Here is an 18,164-nt window from a genome sequence, read left to right as displayed (position 1 = left end):
GAGCCTCGTCTGGGCTTCCTCGCGGCCAACAACCAGGGTTTTCTGGCCTGCCGAATACCTTGGTCCAAAGCGGGCCAGCTCGGGCTCGAGGAGTGGTTGCGAACAGTTTACCTGAGTCTGGAGACGGCAGCGCTGGATGATTCTGTCAGCATTAACGACTTTTAAAATAATTTAACTCAAAACTCACTTTCATGTTTGAATGCCTTCTGTTTGTGATCTGATGTGGATTCTGGTCCGATGTGGATTCTGGTCCGATGTGGATTCTGGTCCAATGTGGATTCTGGTCCGATGTGGATTCTGGTCCGATGTGGATTCTGATCACCGTATAAGGTGGAAATATTTATACCCAATCCAAAATACTATGCACGCTAACCATTATAGTATACATAGTAAATATGAACGCTTGAAGAAATCAGGCAAATCATAAAGGCTATCACAATCATTTTTCTATTTAATTTGTCAGTAGCCTACGTCTCGTCTCTTTATACCGGATACCATAAAATAAAGCAACTTTTTTTTCGGGAGCTTTACTGTGTTTCCCTCACTGAAAATATAACTAGTACTGGGAGAGAGTGCTAAGCACCTCAGGTTGTGTTTTTGGTGGCATTTTTGTAGAAATTATCATTCTTTCTAAATGTGATGTAAATATGTCCTGTAACTACCAAATAAACAGAAAAAGCCTCCACTGAATAAGTGTGTCCTCTTTCTTTTGTGAAATAGATCGAGCAGTAAAACACTTTATTTCTGTGTGACTAATGTGCAATTTTGACACAAATTAATTCATTATGATCAATCTATCATTTTGTATTGTAAACCTGTGATACAATATCAATGTTTGGATTTTTTATATTCAGGTAGCCTAAACAACAAAAATGCCAGCAAACTTTTATACACAATGCTACAGCTGATGCCACAGTGGAAGTGAAAAATTACCTGAACGATGCGTATTTGCCCAGAACTCATGATCGCCTAACTTACTGGAAAGAGGAAGCAGTAATATTTCCTCATTTGTATGTCCTTGCTAAAAAATATCTTTGCATGCCAGCAACAAGTGTCCCTTGTGAGAGGATTTTTTCAAAGGCTGGAGAAATGATCTATAAAAAAAGAAGTAGGCTAAGTCCTTTGACAGCAGAGAAATTAAGATTTTTGAATAAAAATCTATAAAAAACTGAGACATTGTGGCTTGATTGTGGCTCAAGTGCAGAAAAGAACTGCAAAATCTCCTCTGCTTCAAACAGAGGAGAAAAAGCTGCGGGTAGCGCATCGGCTAGATAGTTCCCCCCTGTGGCCCGCAGAATATTTGGGGCCTAATGGTAACAGAGTTGGACTGGTAACCCAAAGGTTGCTGGTTCGATTTCAGTACCGGTACACTTGGAATATGACTCCTTCAGCAAGGCACCTAACCCCCAATCGCTCCCCGGGCGCCACTGAAGGCTGCCCCCTGCTCCGGGTGTGTGTATCCACGTTTGCAGTGTGTGTGTTCACTACTCACTACTCTGCTCCTAATGTGTGTGCACTTACTTGGATGGGTTAAATGCTGAGGTCAAATTCCAAGTATGGGTTACCATACTTGGCCATCACGTGTCACTTTCACTTGATTTCTTTTATTAATATTCATTTTTCATGACCAAAATAACATTATGCACAGTGTGTAGCCTACAGGTTACAAGCTTCACATATTCGAAAAGTACAATAATAAAAAAACAACACATTTTTTAATGGCTCGTTGTCAAGGTTGTTTCATGTCAACACCTCCAAATGACCACTAGGTGTCACCGTTGAGACAGATGTCGGATTGTTTTGAAGCCTCGACACAATATGGCACATTTGCTTCAACTGTTTCATTGTTTCACGAAGCCTCGATCTGCCCACCACTAGTGAAATGATGGGTTAGTGTGACGTTGTTCCAGAAAGGGGTGTTACCGGCGTGTTTTAGTAAAGCGCTTCTTGGCTTCTGGCCCGACAGTAAACGCAGAAGATTTTAAGCCCGGTGCTACCATAGACAGTAAAAGAAATGGACACAGCGAGTCCCTTGATTTCAACGGAGAAAACTGAAGCCCGATTATTGTAAGGATGGCTGACGCGAAACAGACGTTCCGAAGCTTTGCGAGATCCCGAAGCGCAGATGTTTCGAAACACTGATCCGAAGCGTGATTCAAAACACCCATGTCACGTGACTACGGCTAAATGAAGCTTCTGAGTGTTTCGACAGGTGGCGTGCTCCGCCGATTCAGCGTTTGATTGACAGGGTCGGGAACAGACAACACAATCGCACATCTGTATAAAAAGAGAAGACAACTCATCTTGACCTCGTGGGTTTTTGTGAGAGGATTTTTTCAAAGACTGGGGAAATTATTTGTTAAAAAAAATAGGCTAAGTCCTTCCAAAGAAGAGAAATTAATATTTTTCATAATAATCTCTAGAAAAAGTGAGACATTGTGGCTTGATTTCTTTTATTAATATTCATTTTTCAGGACCAAAATAACATTCTGCACAGTGAGGAGCCTACAGGTTACAAGTTTCACATATTAGAAAAATAGCTACAATAATCAAAAAACACATTTTTTAATGGCTCGTTGTCAAAGTTGTTTCAGATCAACACCTGCAAGCGACCACTAGGTGTCACCGTTGAGACGGGTGTCGGATTGATTCGAAGCCTCGACACAATATGGCACATTTGGTTCAACTGTTTCATTGCTTCACGAAGCCTCGATCTGCCCACCACTAGATTATTGCACTCACTTCCTGATGGCTGAGCGACTGCGCAGGCTCAAACTGAGCTTGACGACAGTCTGACAGTTGTAAATCTTCTAGTAGCTGTGGCAAGACAAATCTGAATCACCTAATTCCTCAAACATGTTGAAATATTTTGTCCTGTTGCTTTTAGGGACTCTCTATCTATGGGCTTCTCCCTTGACTTTATGCCTCTATGTCCCTACGATTTCCTCATAGACAGTTAAGTCAAGATTGCCTGCGAGCTTCTCCTCCTGTCTATACGGTAATTTCTCTAAAGTGCGACACAGAGTCGCGTGGTTATGACGCAATCGTTAGCCTATTTTTACAAAAACGGCTTCTACGGGACCATAACGTAAGATACAAAGTAATGGAGCCTTTTATACATTGTCGTGTTTCTTTAGAAATAAATAATGGACAAATTAAGTCTTTGGACGCCTCAGATGTAAAGTTATTCGCTGTCAAAGTGACGCCAAAATGAATGGGAGTCAATGTAATGCTAACAGCAGGTGAAGTTCGGCTACAATGGCGGCTCCCGCGAGGCTTCAGTTTCCGGCTGATGGATTACAGCCTTAGGTGCTAAATGGGTGGGACTTTGAGCCCAGCATGGCCCGATCAAAGCCTGGCTCGCACAGGCCCGACAGTGGAAACATGGCTATTCACGTCGCTACCTTTGAGGTAAACGGACGGGGACATTCTAAAACGCTTAACGTGAAAAAGGCTTAACGTGGCTTAATGTACTAAGACAGTAATATTAAAAGACCAAACTCAGTAAACATTATATTAATAAGCTAGACTATGTACACAAAATCAGATGAGCCCAGAATATGAACACAACGCGTTTAATGACACGTTAAGCCTTTTTCACGTTAAAAGTTTTAGAATGTCCCAACGGACGTGCTGAATTATGAAGCATTATAACAACAGTAACAGCCAATGAACTTTATTAGAACTATTAGTGAATTTGAAAACCACACTCTTGTAGCCTAATAAAACACAACATGCACAGATTTCTTGTTCCGAAAGGACAAAAGAAAACTACTTTAGCTCACCAGGACACAGATGATGAAATAAAGGATCAATTTTACAATCAACTTAACACTATCCTACAGGCCAGGAAAAGGAAGGACGTCATGATCTTGATGGGGGACATGAATGCAAAGATAGGGGGAAATAACAACGGCTTTGAGACAGTAATGGGAAGAGAAGGACTAGGGACCATGAATGAGAATGGAGAGAGGTTTGCAGCAGCTTGTGCAGACAACAACTTGGTCATTGGTGGGTCAGTATTACAACACAAGAACATCCATAAAGCCACCTGGGTGTCTGCTGACCACACCACAGAAAACCAGATAGACCACATCTGCATAAGTCAGAAATTTAGACACTCGCTGCTGGATGTCAGAGTCAGAAGAGGAGCAGACGCAGGATCTGACCACCACCTCCTCACAGCAAAGATCCAGCTGAAGTTAAAATGAATCAAGCATAGGGAAGAAAGGGTCAAATTCAACACACAGCAATTTCAAGATATAGGTACATCTGAACTATACAAAGTGGCACTGCACAATCGGTACCAAGCCCTAGAAATAGAAACCACAAGAAAAGTGGAAGAAATATTGAAAGGTCTGAAAACCTTGTGGAAAGACACATGTAAAGAAATTGTAGGGAGGAGGAAGACAGACAACAAGCCCTGGATATCCAGTGATACAGATAGCAAAGTGAATGAGAGGAGGAAGAAAAAAGAGGCAGTAAACAGAAGTAAAACCAGAGCGACCAAGGCGGCAGCACAGAAAGAATATGCAATAGCAAATAAATTAGTGAAAAGAAGTGCAAGGAGAAAAAAAATTAATGTATTGAGGATCTAGCACAATAGGCAGAAGAAGCAGCAAGAAAGAACAACCTGAAAGACCTATACCTAACAACAAGAAAGATCACAGGCAAATTCAGACACGAACAGGCACACATTAAAAACTCACAGGGTGTACTCCTCCGAACCAGGGCCACACGCAATTTGCGGACTTTTTTTGTAATTTCTGTGCAGAATTATGCGGAATGGTTTAAAAAAAATAAAAATAATAATAATAATAAAAAAATAATAATAAAAAAAAAAATATATATATATATACGATAAAATATATTATTGTTTATAACAATATTACAAATCTTTTGTTTTTAATTTTTGGAAAAATCTGTGGAATTATTTTAAATGTGTTAAAAAGAGAATTAGAAATGAAAACATTACAAAATATTCACTTAACTTATATTTGAGGTTCACAATACAACAGAACAAACAAAACTTTTATTTTGACGGGTTTCTGAGTGTATCTGACGATGAAATGCTGGAGATGAATGCGTACTTGAGTATGTGTAGTACACGAACCTTCGGCGCTCATTTTCCCTTTCTGTTCTTGTGGCGAGAGGATTTGAGATGCTCCAGTGCCGGCTGTCGCCTCAGGTAATCAACATAGTGTTGACAGTCTTTACAAAACATAGTTCCCCCATCCTCATAAAAGGCGTTAGCAAATTCTTTTGCTCTGTCCTGTGCAGTGATTTTTGCAGACAAGTGACGTTTCCTTAATTCCTCCGCGTTCAGTTTTATTTTAGACATTTTAAACATTCATTTTCTCATAAAAAAAAAGTAACATCAATCACCGCAGCCCATGGCGCAGCCTACTACCCCTGACAATCGCGCACGCGCAGGTTGTAATCGTCAATGACGGTCGGGCACTACAATCTGCGGAAATCTGCGGAGGTTTCTGCGGGCGCGTATTCCGTGCGGGCCTGCTCATAACCAAGGAAGACCAGGTAAAGAGATGGACTGAACACTTCAGAGACCTGCTCAACAGGCAGCCTCCTCAACTGACTGCAGATATTACAATTGCCCCAAACCCATTGGAGATTAACTGCAATCCCCCCACCAACATGGAGATTAGAAAAGCCATTAAGGCCTTGAAAGGAGGGAAAGCAGAGGGACCCGACGGGATTCCAGCAGAAGCTCTTAAAGCCGACACTGAAACCTCAACCAACATGCTTCACCAGCTCATGAAAATCATCTGGGAGGAAGAAAATGTCCCAGCTGAATGGAGAGATGGCTATATCGTGAAAATCCCCAAGAAAGGAGACCTCCGGCAGTGCAAAAACCACAGACGAATAATGCTCCTCTCAACACCTGGGAAGGTGCTCAACCATATCCTGCTCAAGAGGCTCCAGAAGGGGGTCGATGAGAAACTGAGGGAAAACCAGGCTGGCTTCAGGAACAACAGATCCTGTGGAGGCCAAATTGCCACCCTCAGGATCATTATTGAACAATCCATCGAATGGAATTCGCCTGTCTATGTGTGAATTTCATAGATTTTGAAAAAGCCTTTGACAGTGTGGATAGGGAAAGGCTGTGGAAACTGATGGCTCATTATGGGATCCCAACAAAGATCATTAACATATTGTCTTCGTTTCCTGTTTACAAATCTTGGCTTTGGGGTCCATATGATCCCAACAATTGATAGAGTAATTGTACAAAAAATATACATTTTTAATCATACAAATAACACATCATTTTTTTTGTTTACTTCTCATCTATTCATTAATGCTGTGTTTTGGGGGATATGAAGTACTTTTTTACCTATTTACTGCAGAATTCCTCCACTACACCATTAGCATATGTATGAAATATTAATTTTTTATTAAAAAAACGCATTAATGATGATCAAATTTAAATAGGAATTGTTTCTGGATATTGATATAGGTGTTAGATGCATAATTCTGCCATCTGCTGGTTAGCTGTTTTTTGTAGATAATATATTTTAAGCCTGGAATTGTAATTACCATATGCATCCAGCAGAGGCCCCATAGAGATCCATTCATTTTTCTGGATGTGACTTCCTGTTCTTACAACAGCTTTTGTTATGCATATATATATTTAAACGTTTAAAATACATTAAATCAGTATTTTGTCAAAGTTTAGAATTATTTTTGTCGTTGTTTGAGGTCTTTTGAAGTATCTTGTTATTGCAATAGTGCTATATAAATGTGCCGTAATGCCAAATAAATTTGCAATAATGCCACATAAGTTACCACTAAAAGAAAATACTTAATTGCAATTACATATTTCAATAATCAAAATGTACAAAATTATTAACTTTAGAATAAAAAATTTATTTTTAAAAAGTAAATAAAAACAAAAAACAAACAGCTATAGGCAGATATGAACAGGAGTGAAGAGTAAACACACCTGTGTGTCTGTGTGTGTTTGTGTGTGTGCATGTGTGTGTGTGTAATCATGCTCATTCCACATTGTTTTTTTCTCTAATGCCTGGCCTTCATTTATGTGTGAACATTTTTAGATTCATGCTGGAATTATTGGTTTTATTTCCCAATTTCTATAAAAAAGCTCTCTTTTGCTGTCGCACCTGTTTGTTTGTTTGTGTGTTTCTCTGTGTGTATGTGATCTGTGTGTAATCATGTTCTTTCCATATTGTATTTGTGCTCTCATAGCATACCCTCATTTGTGTGTGAAAGTTTTAGATTTATGCAGAAATTATTGATTTTATTTCCCAATTTCTATAAAAATGCTCTCTATTGCAGTCACACCTCTCTCTATCTGTGTGTGTATTTGTGTCTGTGTGTGTGTGGGCGCACGTCTGTGTGATAATGTTCATTCCACATTGTATTAGTGATCTAGTACCAGGCCTTCATTTATGTGTGAGAATTTTCAGATTTATGCAGGAATTATTGATTTTATTTGCCAATTTCAATAAAAATGCTTTCTATTGGAGTCACACCTGTGTGTGTGTGTGTGCAAGTGATCATGTTCGTTCCACATTGCATTTGTGCTCTAGTACCAGGATTTCATTGCTGTATGGAAAGTTTCAGATTTATTCTGGATTTATTAATTTTTTTTGACAAATGAAAAAAAAAACTTTTTTTTTCCCGATTTTCCCATTCATTTCAATGTGGGGTCATATTGACCCCGAAGACAAGAAGTGTAAATTTTTTTTTTACATGCCTATAGAACAACTGAATCAAGCCCATTTTTTTGTGTGTGTATAGATAGATAATGTAGGAAAATGAACAAAATCTTATTCCACTGAGATGAAGGGAACCATTTTTTTTTACTAAGGAAAAGTCGATTGGGGTCATATAGACCCCAGTACCAAATTCAGGGTTAACATCATAAGGAGCACCTACCAAGGGGCGAGATGTCAAGTCCTCCATGAAGGATGTATATCGGAGGCATTTGAGGTCCTGACTGGTGTGAGGCAAGGGTGCCTGCTCTCACCCTTACTTTTCCTCCTTTGCATAGACTGGGTGATGAAAGAAACAACCAACAATACATGAACCGGCATACAGTGGAGCTTGACCGAGCAGCTAGAAGATCTCGATTTCGCTGATGATCTGGCATTACTAGCTCACACGCACCAACAGATGCAGGAAAAATCTGGAAAACTGGAGGAAACAGCTGCTCTGCTTGGTCTCAAAATAAACTCATCAAAAACTAAAGTATTGCGTATCAACAGCAAGAACAACACACCCATAAACATGGGTCAAACTGCACTAGAGGATGTAAATAGCTTCACATACCTTGGTAGCATCTTTTCAAGGGAAGGTGGCACGGAGGACAATGTCCAAGCCAGGATTGGAAAAGCAAGGACAACATTCAACATGCTAAACAATATTCAGAAACCTGGAAAATTACCACCACCATACTCAATAAGCTGCAGACCTTCACCAGCAGGTGCCTCAGACGCCTCCTAGGAATATACTGGCCCAACATCATCTCTAACGCCAAAATGTGGGAACTCACCAAACAAGACCCAACAGAAATGCAAATACGGAGGAGGAAATGGAACTGGATAGGGCACACACTCAGGAGAAAGAAATCAATCATTAAACAGGCACTGACGTGGAACCCACAGGGCAGGAGGAAGAGAGGCAGACTGAGAATCACCTGGAGAAGAACCACAGAACAGGAGATGAAGAAAGAAGGGCTGACGTGGCAACATCTGGAGAGGAGGGCCCAAGACCGGAGAGGATGGAAGAGTTTGGTCGATGGCCTATGTTCCTATGGGAATTTAAAGGCTTAAATAAAATAAATAAAAATCACCAGGGTAGGGTTGCACCAGCCGTTCGTAAGTTCTTTCTTAAATTGGAACGTAAAGTCCACACTAGAGGCTTAGTAACTACTAGCTAGTTTGTAACTAACTCTGTACTATATTCCGTTGCACCATTTGTTCGTAAGGCAGAACGTAGCTAGTAGGTCGTAAGCTCTCCGTAAAGTAATGCGTAGTCGCATATTATGACGTTTAGCCTCGATGATCCAGTAGCAGCCTTCAAATACGTGAGCAGAAGTTGTGTTGAATTGCCGTGAATTTCAGTTTATCCTTCATTCTAACAACTTTTACCTCAGGTTACTAACGGTAAAAATAAGTTTCCATTAAATACGATACTTGATCATAACTTAAGTGTTTTTATATGTAAATAACATTCAGAAACTGTATTTGAAATGAAATAAGCATCAATAAATAAATATTGATACAAAAAAACATAAAATATTAGTACGTTTATGGATTATGACTGATATTTGACATGCACAACATGGACTGATGCACACAGCAGCGCTGTTTAGGACGGGTTGGTGTTAAAGAGCTGGTAACAAAGTTATCTTTTCACATAATGTTCTCTCTCTTAAAATGTAAGCGAGTGTAAATGTCAGCATTATCATATATGTCTAAAGAATTTAAGTCTGTCAGGTAAAAGAAGAGCTTATTGATGCAGTTTAGTCTGTCTGATATTTTATTCCAACCGTTACTCCTGATCGGAGGCTGCCGTAAATATTTAGTTGGAACGTAGAGTTAAGTATAAACTAAGTTTAATGGTGCAACGTAAAAATATTTAGTAGTTCGTAAGTTGTAACTTAGTTCCCATTTACGTCAAAACTAGGCTAAGTTGTAACTTACGCACAGCTGGTGCAACCGGCCCCTGGACACAGCTACCAGAATTTTGACACCATTCCGCCGAACAATGCTTAATGAGAGGGAAAAAAAACCTTGTGCTTTTAGCTCATGAAAAAGCAATAACACATGAACTGCATAGATGAGTTTGTAACAGAATTCTCTAAAATTAGTAGAAAGCTAATGCTGTAAATATTATAGTGATATATGTAGATATTTTTTAAGACCAGGCCTGTTTTCCTCAAATCTAAAGTTACTAAACTGATACAAGATCTGTTCTGTGGTGAAAAAAGAAAAAGAAAGAATCTAAATATACATAATGTAAAAATAAAATTGTAAAAAATAGCAATGGCACAAAAATCTTATGTAATGTTATACTATATTACCAGACGTGAGAATAATTCTTAAGAAAAACAGCATTTCAAATAAAATTACTAAAGTTTCAAAATGTATACAAAAAATATATAAAAATGAAGAAAACACAAACAAACAACCCTAACAATTGCCTAACATGTATGATATTAAAACTATATCAATAGACATGTGAGACTAAAGCGTTACAGACAACAAGATTAAAGGACATTTCTTTCACTTTATTTGTGAGAAAGAATTTCTGCTGTAAAGAGCAGATTTATTTTCCCCCAATTAAGGTTAATAAATAAATTATTCCAAAAGGAAATTACAGGTGGAACAGAAATCAAATTCTTAAATAAAGATCTTATTTTATGGTTTTCAGCTTTCAACTCATAAAAACAGATTTGACCAACAGGAGTATCACAAGGTTTAGGAAAGGATGCCGTAGATACTGGAGAGAAGTAATTACAGTTTTTAAAAAGCATACATAAACCAGAGGTAATAGCTCACATTACTGTAACAAATTCTTTAGGGGTTATTGGTATTTGGAAAGAAATTCTGAGTATCTGAACAAAAGACCTCCTTATTAAACAACTGCTCCACCAAAAATAAACCATTACTGAACCAATTATCATAAAATAGAGATTTATTCTTGAATAAAATGTTCTTATTGTTCCAAATAAAACATCTCTGTGGTGAAAAGTTATGTTTATAAATGAAAGCCCATGCTTAGAGAACCTGACGATGAAAGTTGGAGAGTTTGATAGGGAGTTTGGATATATATCAAAATTACACATTAAGAGAAAATATTGCCACCAAGTTGTCTGATTTTCTCATATAATGAGACTTATTTTTCAATAAGAATTGTATTAAAACCTCATTAATTAATTTAGATATCGGCTTGTCCACAAAAAGAGACTGAGCTGCATAGGTCAAACGAGACAGACCCTCTGCTTTAGTGAGCATCTCTCATCCTTTTGAGGGCAGATCCCTTTGTAACCATTGCATTTTTGTGTTTTGGTAATAATAGGTTTGAAGTTTGCTGAACACACCATTCAGTAATTTGTATACCTAGATATGTTATCCTATTTTTAAGAGTAATATTCTCAATTGAAGTAAGAGAGCAATTTTTAAATGGTAGCGATGAACTATGACATCCGGGCGTTTGTCTTTCGCATCTGGCAGAAGGTGCTGGCAAACGTTGATGATCTTATCTCGGACATCTTGACTCTTTTGGCCAGTGACTCAGTCACGCCGATTTTGACTTTCAATTCTTTTACTTTGGCACTCATAAAGTTAATACCATCTTTTACTCCAGAAATCTACCTGGTATTTTCATTGATTGTTTCTTTCATAATAGCGATCACACATGAGTTTTCCCCTACCGCCTTCTCCAAAGCAACCGAACGATTCCTAATCAGCCTCGAAAGCTCCCCGAGCTGTGAGAGGATGGCAGTTGTGTCAGCGCTCTCGTCTTGAGTTGTTTGATGGCAGGGGACTTGCATGGGGTTTCTGGAAGACAGGGGAATTCTTCCTCTTTGGAACAATCTTCCTACCATTGTCCGGGAAGCAGACACACTTTTTCAGTTTAAATCTAGACTAAAAACACATCTCTTTAAACTTGCATACACACAAAACATTATACATTCCTATTATTCAAATCAGTTAAATGATTATTAGGCTGCATAAATTAGGTCAGCCGGGACCGGAAACACTTCCTATAACACTTGATATACTCGTTACATAATAATAAGAATAGCATCTATGCTAATGTTAGTCTTTCTGTTTTTCCCAAGGTTTACTGTAATCAGCCGGATCCGGGCCGTATCCAGATCAGATGGTGGACCTGCGCCTGGACACGACCACAACGCATCCCTGAAGTGTCAGCAGAGATTGTCAACTAGACCCTCCCCTGTGAATGCCTCATCGACACGACAGTCATCGACACTGATCCTCAACAAACCCGTCTCCATACACGCGTGATGATTCCGGTCTTCAACCAGATGGAACTGGATAAATATTCTGAATGTTCTGATACAATCTCATCACTGTCGCCTTTAGCTTTTGGCTTGCTTATTTGGGGACATTTAATTTAACATTCAACAATATTATTGATATGCCTGCATTGACACCATTAAATGAGAACTGAACTTAACTGGACGATGACTTCACGGTTTTCTGCAGAGCGGCTATATATATATATATATATATATATATATATATATATATATATATATATACATACATAAATGAACTAGATTAATTGCTTTTTTTTTTACAAAAAACATCACTCAACTAACGTAAGCTGGACTGTGTTGCTATTTTCTTCAAGAAACAAACTTTGTTGCATTTGAAACAAAAAGCTGCTTTGGAACAATCTGTATTGTAAAAAACCCTATAGCTATAAATAAAAGTGACCTGACTTGACTCTTCATGAGTTGATGACATCACTAACTCTCAAGTTTACATAAACCCCGCCCCCGGGAAGACTCAGTAAAGTGTAAGGCCACATTGGCCTGCTTTAGAGAATAGTTGTTGTAGTAAAGCAGTTGTTAGTCTGCTCAAGCTGTCGCATCCATCTTTTCACATTTAATGCAATACAGTACGTCACACAAATGCAATAGCATTTCATAAAAGCAATATGACAACATAAGTTATAACCGTAACTAAACTAAACCTGTTCTATCTTCATGCGGTCTCTGGCTTATAGGCCTCTTACAACAGTTCCCACACGAGCGATTTATACATTATCATGACAGAATCTGCTAACCAATGACTTGAAGATAGTTAACTCGACATCAGCTACATAAATTAATCAACTAACCATCCAGAAATGTCCTGTTGCATTCTACATGTTGTCACTTCTTCTTGAGTCTCTCCATCATTGTCAGACTCCGGATTGAACATAAAAGGCTGTTAACACAAGAGCTCTTGAAGCCCCTCCTTCTACTCGAAAGGGGGCGGGAGCAGCAGCTCATTTGCATTTAAAGGGACACACAAAAACAGCGCTTTTTGCTCACCCTCGTAAAGTGACAATTTTAACATGCTAAAAAAAGGATCTGTTGTGTATTTTGAGCTACAACTTCACATACACACTCTGGTACATCAGCGATGTTACATCTTGTAAAAAGGGACATTATAGGACCCCTTAAAGCAAAAACAGAAAAAAATGAATCTCACCTGTTCACCTTTAGAAATATTCTAATGCAAAACAAGTGTTTGAAGTTTAGTAAAGTTGAATCATATCATTATAAATCATGTTACAGCGGTTGAGAAAAGAGAAGGCCGATGCTTGATCAAACTGTCACCAGATTCAAACTTCAATACTAATTTCACCCTTAAATTGAATCACTCTATTAAAACAATCTGAATGTCAATTTATTTGTAAGTACAATATTTGTAAATCATGGATGTGAATGTGAACTTTGCTCATTTAGAAGACTTCAGGCAATGATTTCTCTCATGATACCGTAGATTAGATGATCGGCTGAAACTCTTCCCACATGAAGAGCACTTGTACGGTTTCTCTCCAGTATGAACTCTCTGGTGTTTTTTTAAGTCGCTGGATGTAGTGAAGGTCTTCCCACAGTCAAAACACATAGAAGGTTTCTCTCCGGTATGAACTCTCTCATGATCTTTCAGGTTTCCTATTTGAGCGAATCTCTTTCCACAGTGTGAGCACTTGTACGGTTTCTCTCCAGTATGAACTCTCTGGTGTCTTTTTAAGAGGGTGGATGTAATAAAGCTCTTCCCACAGTCAGAGCACACATAAGGTCTCACACCAGTATGAATACGGTCATGAACTTTTAAAGTCTGTAGTTGAGAAAAACTCTTTCCACAAAAAGAACAAAAGTGAGGCTTCACAGCAGAATGAACTTTAAGGTGTGATTTTAAGTTTGATTCCACAACAAATGTTTTATCACACTGATCACAGCTGAATGATCTCAATCCAGAGTGACAGCGCAGATGATATTTGAGAGACCCTTTGGATGTGAAACTCTTTCCACACTGAAAGCATGTGAATGGTTTTTCTCCAGTGTGAATTCTCATATGTTTCTTAAGGCCTGATTTTTGTGTGCAAGTCTTTCCACACTCAGAACAGGTTAAAGATCCTTCTCCAGTTTTAAGAGCGCGTTTCTGAATGACTGTGTTTCCATCTTCATTTTTGAAATGCTGAGGTTTTTGAAACTGATGTCGTTTGTCTTCATTCACGTCCATCGAGTCTAAAATCAACATATCCAATTTTCAAAATTCAATTAAAGAATGAGAAATGAGAATAATAAATATACTCGGTTAGTCACAATTAAGCAAAACATTTAGTCCTTTTTTCAGTTTTCATCTTAAATGTTCCTCATCAGTCGTTAAAGAGAATGAAGGAAAACACCAACCTGTTTGTTCCTCTGTATCTTCATCTTTTATTCTGCAGGGTTCTTCCTTAATCTCCATCTTTACAATAGTATGTCCGTAGTTTCTCCTGGAGTAATTCCTCCTGCTTGCTTCTTCTTCTCCTGTGGGAAGATGGGAATATTCCCAGCATTTAAACTCTCATGAACGGCTGTGGGAGCTTCACTGACTGAAGGAGTGAATTGTGGTCGTTGTTGCTCATTTAGCAGATGATCATCAGACTTACAATTACTCTCAACTATTCAGGTGCAAATGTTCGCTCAAATAGTAGTTTAGAAACAATTACAAAAAATGATTTTGTTTTGAGAAAGGAGGACACAATATATGAAAACAGAGAAAAGCATGTTTTTTAAGTTTAAATGAAATATAGATAATTAATCTCTCCCCTCTGAGACAGAATGGAGTCTGCGTCCTGAACTACCTCGACGACCGGCTCGTACTGTACTGTGCGTTCACAGATGGACTGCCTGGGACTCAGGATCAACATTTCCAAGAGCTCGCTGGCTTCCAACCAATGAATCTCGTACCTGGGAGCGGTCCTCAATTCAGCCCAAATGCAGGCCACGCTCACACCAGAACGAGCCTAGACGATTCAACAGCTTGTGGCGTCTTCCAAGGTCGGGGTTTCATCCCTCCTCAGAAAGTTTCAGAGGATGCAGGGGCTCTGCATCATCAGTGCTGGGCCTGCTGCATATGTGGTCCCTACAGTACTGGCTGAAACTCCAGGTTTCTCCGGTAGTGGGCGGGACTTATGTGCAAACGGCAATCTCATTGGCTGGCGCTCATCCCCGTTTTGAATTCAGCAAATCAGTTTGAGTGAATGCTGACAACATGATTAATATTCATGAACCCAGCAGCTCATTAATCCTGAGATTGTCAACTAGACTCTCCCCTGTGAAGGCCTCATCGACACGACAGATCCTCAACAAACTCGTCTCTATACCAGCGTGATGAATCCGATCTTCAACCAGAAGGAACTGGATAAATATTCTGAATGTTCCAAACCAATCTGATTTCTGACCTGCAATGCTGCCTCAATAATAATCATACACTTCATTCGTTGGCCAGAGAGAACGGAGTGACTGAGTCTGGTTTCTCCCAAGATTTTTGTCTCCATTCTGTCACTTATGAAGTTATGGATCCTTGGTACTGTCACCTTTGGCTTTTGGCTTGCTTATTTGGTGACACGTTATATTCAACAATAATATTGATCTGCCTGCATTGACACCATTATATGAGAACCGAACTAAGCTGGACGATGACATCACCGATTCTCCAGAGCGGCTTTATAGATAAACTAAATTAATAACTTATTGACAACCGAAATGAACCATCACTGAACGAACTTAAGCTGGACTATGAAATTTCTTGTTATCACAGTAAATCTGCTTTGAAACAATCTGTATTGTAAAAAGCGATATATAAATAAAGGTGACTTGACTTGAAAGATTGACTTAATTGTTCCCAGAATGTTTTACCACAGAGATTCATGTTCAAACATTTTCTTGCAACAGGCTCTAAATAGTGACAAAGAAAAACGCCATCCTTGTCCTTCAAGAAATATATTGGGCAGTGAGAGTTGTCTTCTGAAGTGAAGGGGTCGTCCTCTGCCCTCCCGAAAACACTCCAAATTGTGTGAACCATCTGGGGATGGAGTGTCTGCAAGCGCAGATTGATTTGTGCCCACAAGAGGCGGCGTCTGGCTGGCTTGTACAGAGGCTTCGATCTGAGCCGCAAGCTGTTGAATCATCAAGGTTCGTTCCGGTGTGAGCGTGGCCTGCATTTGGGCTGAATTGAGGATTGCTCCCAGGAACGAGATTCGTTGGTTGGAAGACAGCGAGCTCTTGGCAATGTTGATCCTGAGTCCGAGGCAGTCCAAATGGCTGAGGAGCAAGGATCTGTGAACGTACAGTACAGTACTAGCCAGTTGTCGAGGTAGTTCAGGACGCAGACTCCATTCAGTCTCAGAGGGGAGAGAGCCGCATCTATAGAGATGGCTAGAGAGCTACAGACGCTCCAAATGGAAGGACAGTATATTGGTAAGCCACCTGCTCGAACGAGAATCTAAAGAACAGTCTGTGATGGGGGGGCAATTTGGATATGAAAGTAGGCATCTTTCAGATCCACTGCGAAAAACCAATCCCCTGGACACACCTGTGAGATGATTTGTTTCAATGATAGCATCTTGAACGGCCATTTCAAAGGCGCGATTCAGATGTCTGAGATCGAGGATGGGCCTGAGGCCGCCAACCTTCTTTGGAAAGAGGAAGTAGCGGCTGCAAACCCTGACTCGCGATATTGTTTATTTTTGAAACTTTTTTTCATGACCCTTGTTAATGAAAGAAAATACTCCTGACTTAAGCCATTTAAAGACTTTTGTTCCTTTATTATTGAAACAAATTCTACAAACAATGCAAGTATAGATCTGCATCACCTCTTAACAGCCAGACTAACTAAATTAATTTGTACAGAATATGGATGGAGATAATTAGTTTCACTATATTTACACTATATTTACTCCCAAATATTAACAAATAAGCATTTCCATCTAAAATTGGAAGAATTTGTGTTGCAAGAAATTCCATCTGTTTATTTATTACAATATCAAACTATTACCATGAAAGTGATTCCGCTAAACATTTTGCTTATTTAGGAAACTTCAGGCAACCTTTTTTTTTATGATACTGTAGACTAGACGATTGGGTGAAACTCTTACTACATGAAGAGCACTGGTGTGGCTTCTCTCCAGTATGAATCCTCTCATGTTCTTTCAAGCAATCTGACCGAGCGAAACACTTTTCACAGTGTGAGCACTTGTACGGTTTCTCTCCAGTATGAACTCTCTGGTGTTTTTTTAAGTGGCTGGATGTACTAAAGCTCTTCCCACAGTCAGAGCACACATAAGCCCTCACACCAGTATGAATACTCTCATGATCTTTCAAATACTTCAGTAGTGAAAAATTCTTTCCACAAAAAGTACAAATGTGAGGCTTCACACCAGCATGAACTTTAAGGTGTGAATTTAAGCTTGATGAAAAAACAAATGTTTTATCACACTGATCACAACTGAACGACTTCACTCCAGAGTGTCGATGCAGATGATCTTCAAGAATACTTCTATATGCGAAACTCTTTCCACACTGAGTGCATGTGAACGGTTTTTCTCCAGTGTGAATTCTCATGTGTCTGTTAAGTTTTGATTTATCTGTGAAACTCTTTCCACACTCAGAGCAGGCGAAAGATCCTTTGACTCCAGTTTTGCCAGTACTTTTCTGTTTGAAATTATTTTCAGTCTGTGAAATGTTTCCATCTTCATTTGAAAAATGAGGTCTTCGAAACTCATGTTTCAAAACATTCACATCCATAGGATCTAAAATTAAATTCCCATAATTTAAGGAGGAAAAATTAAAAACAAAATGAAAAACAAATTTGTAGTCATAGCAATACCAATAAATAAATGAAATTAGTTAATTATTAATGCTATTAATTATTGTATATAATTAAAATATAAAAACATAGACATGTAGTCAAGTGTTATATTAAAAGGAATGAAGGAAAACACCAACCTATTTGTTCCTCTGTATCTTCATCTTTTATTCTGCAGGGTTCTTCCTTAATCTCCATCTTTACAATAGTATGTCCATAGTTTCTCCTGGAGTAATTCCTCCTGCTTGCTTCTCCTGTAAGATGGAAATATATTATTATTATTATTATTAATATTATCCA

The 18,164-nt window shown here is 38.9% G+C and overlaps 1 protein-coding gene across 1 annotated transcript in view; it reads right to left on the bottom strand.

The window, feature by feature from the left end:
- LOC143740668 (uncharacterized) overlaps positions 1–18,164 on the bottom strand; it is a 39,993-nt gene extending 21,829 nt beyond the window's left edge. Inside the window, exons 1-5 of the mRNA XM_077232674.1 lie at positions 18,005–18,164; positions 17,087–17,808; positions 14,423–14,576; positions 13,466–14,257; positions 8,633–8,677 (exon numbers count right to left, since the gene is read on the bottom strand). Coding sequence (XP_077088789.1) covers positions 8,633–8,677; positions 13,466–14,257; positions 14,423–14,576; positions 17,087–17,808; positions 18,005–18,062 — 1,771 coding nt within the window. The 5' untranslated portion in view covers positions 18,063–18,164. The remainder of the gene's footprint in view (positions 1–8,632; positions 8,678–13,465; positions 14,258–14,422; positions 14,577–17,086; positions 17,809–18,004) is intronic.

Source organism: Siphateles boraxobius, unplaced genomic scaffold (assembly GCF_051911475.1).
Source record: "Siphateles boraxobius isolate OS27281-9 unplaced genomic scaffold, OSU_SipBor_1 18, whole genome shotgun sequence".
Classification (NCBI taxonomy): domain Eukaryota; kingdom Metazoa; phylum Chordata; class Actinopteri; order Cypriniformes; family Leuciscidae; genus Siphateles; species Siphateles boraxobius.
Note: the sequence above shows the minus strand (reverse complement) of the source record. Positions and strands in the feature narration are given on the sequence as shown.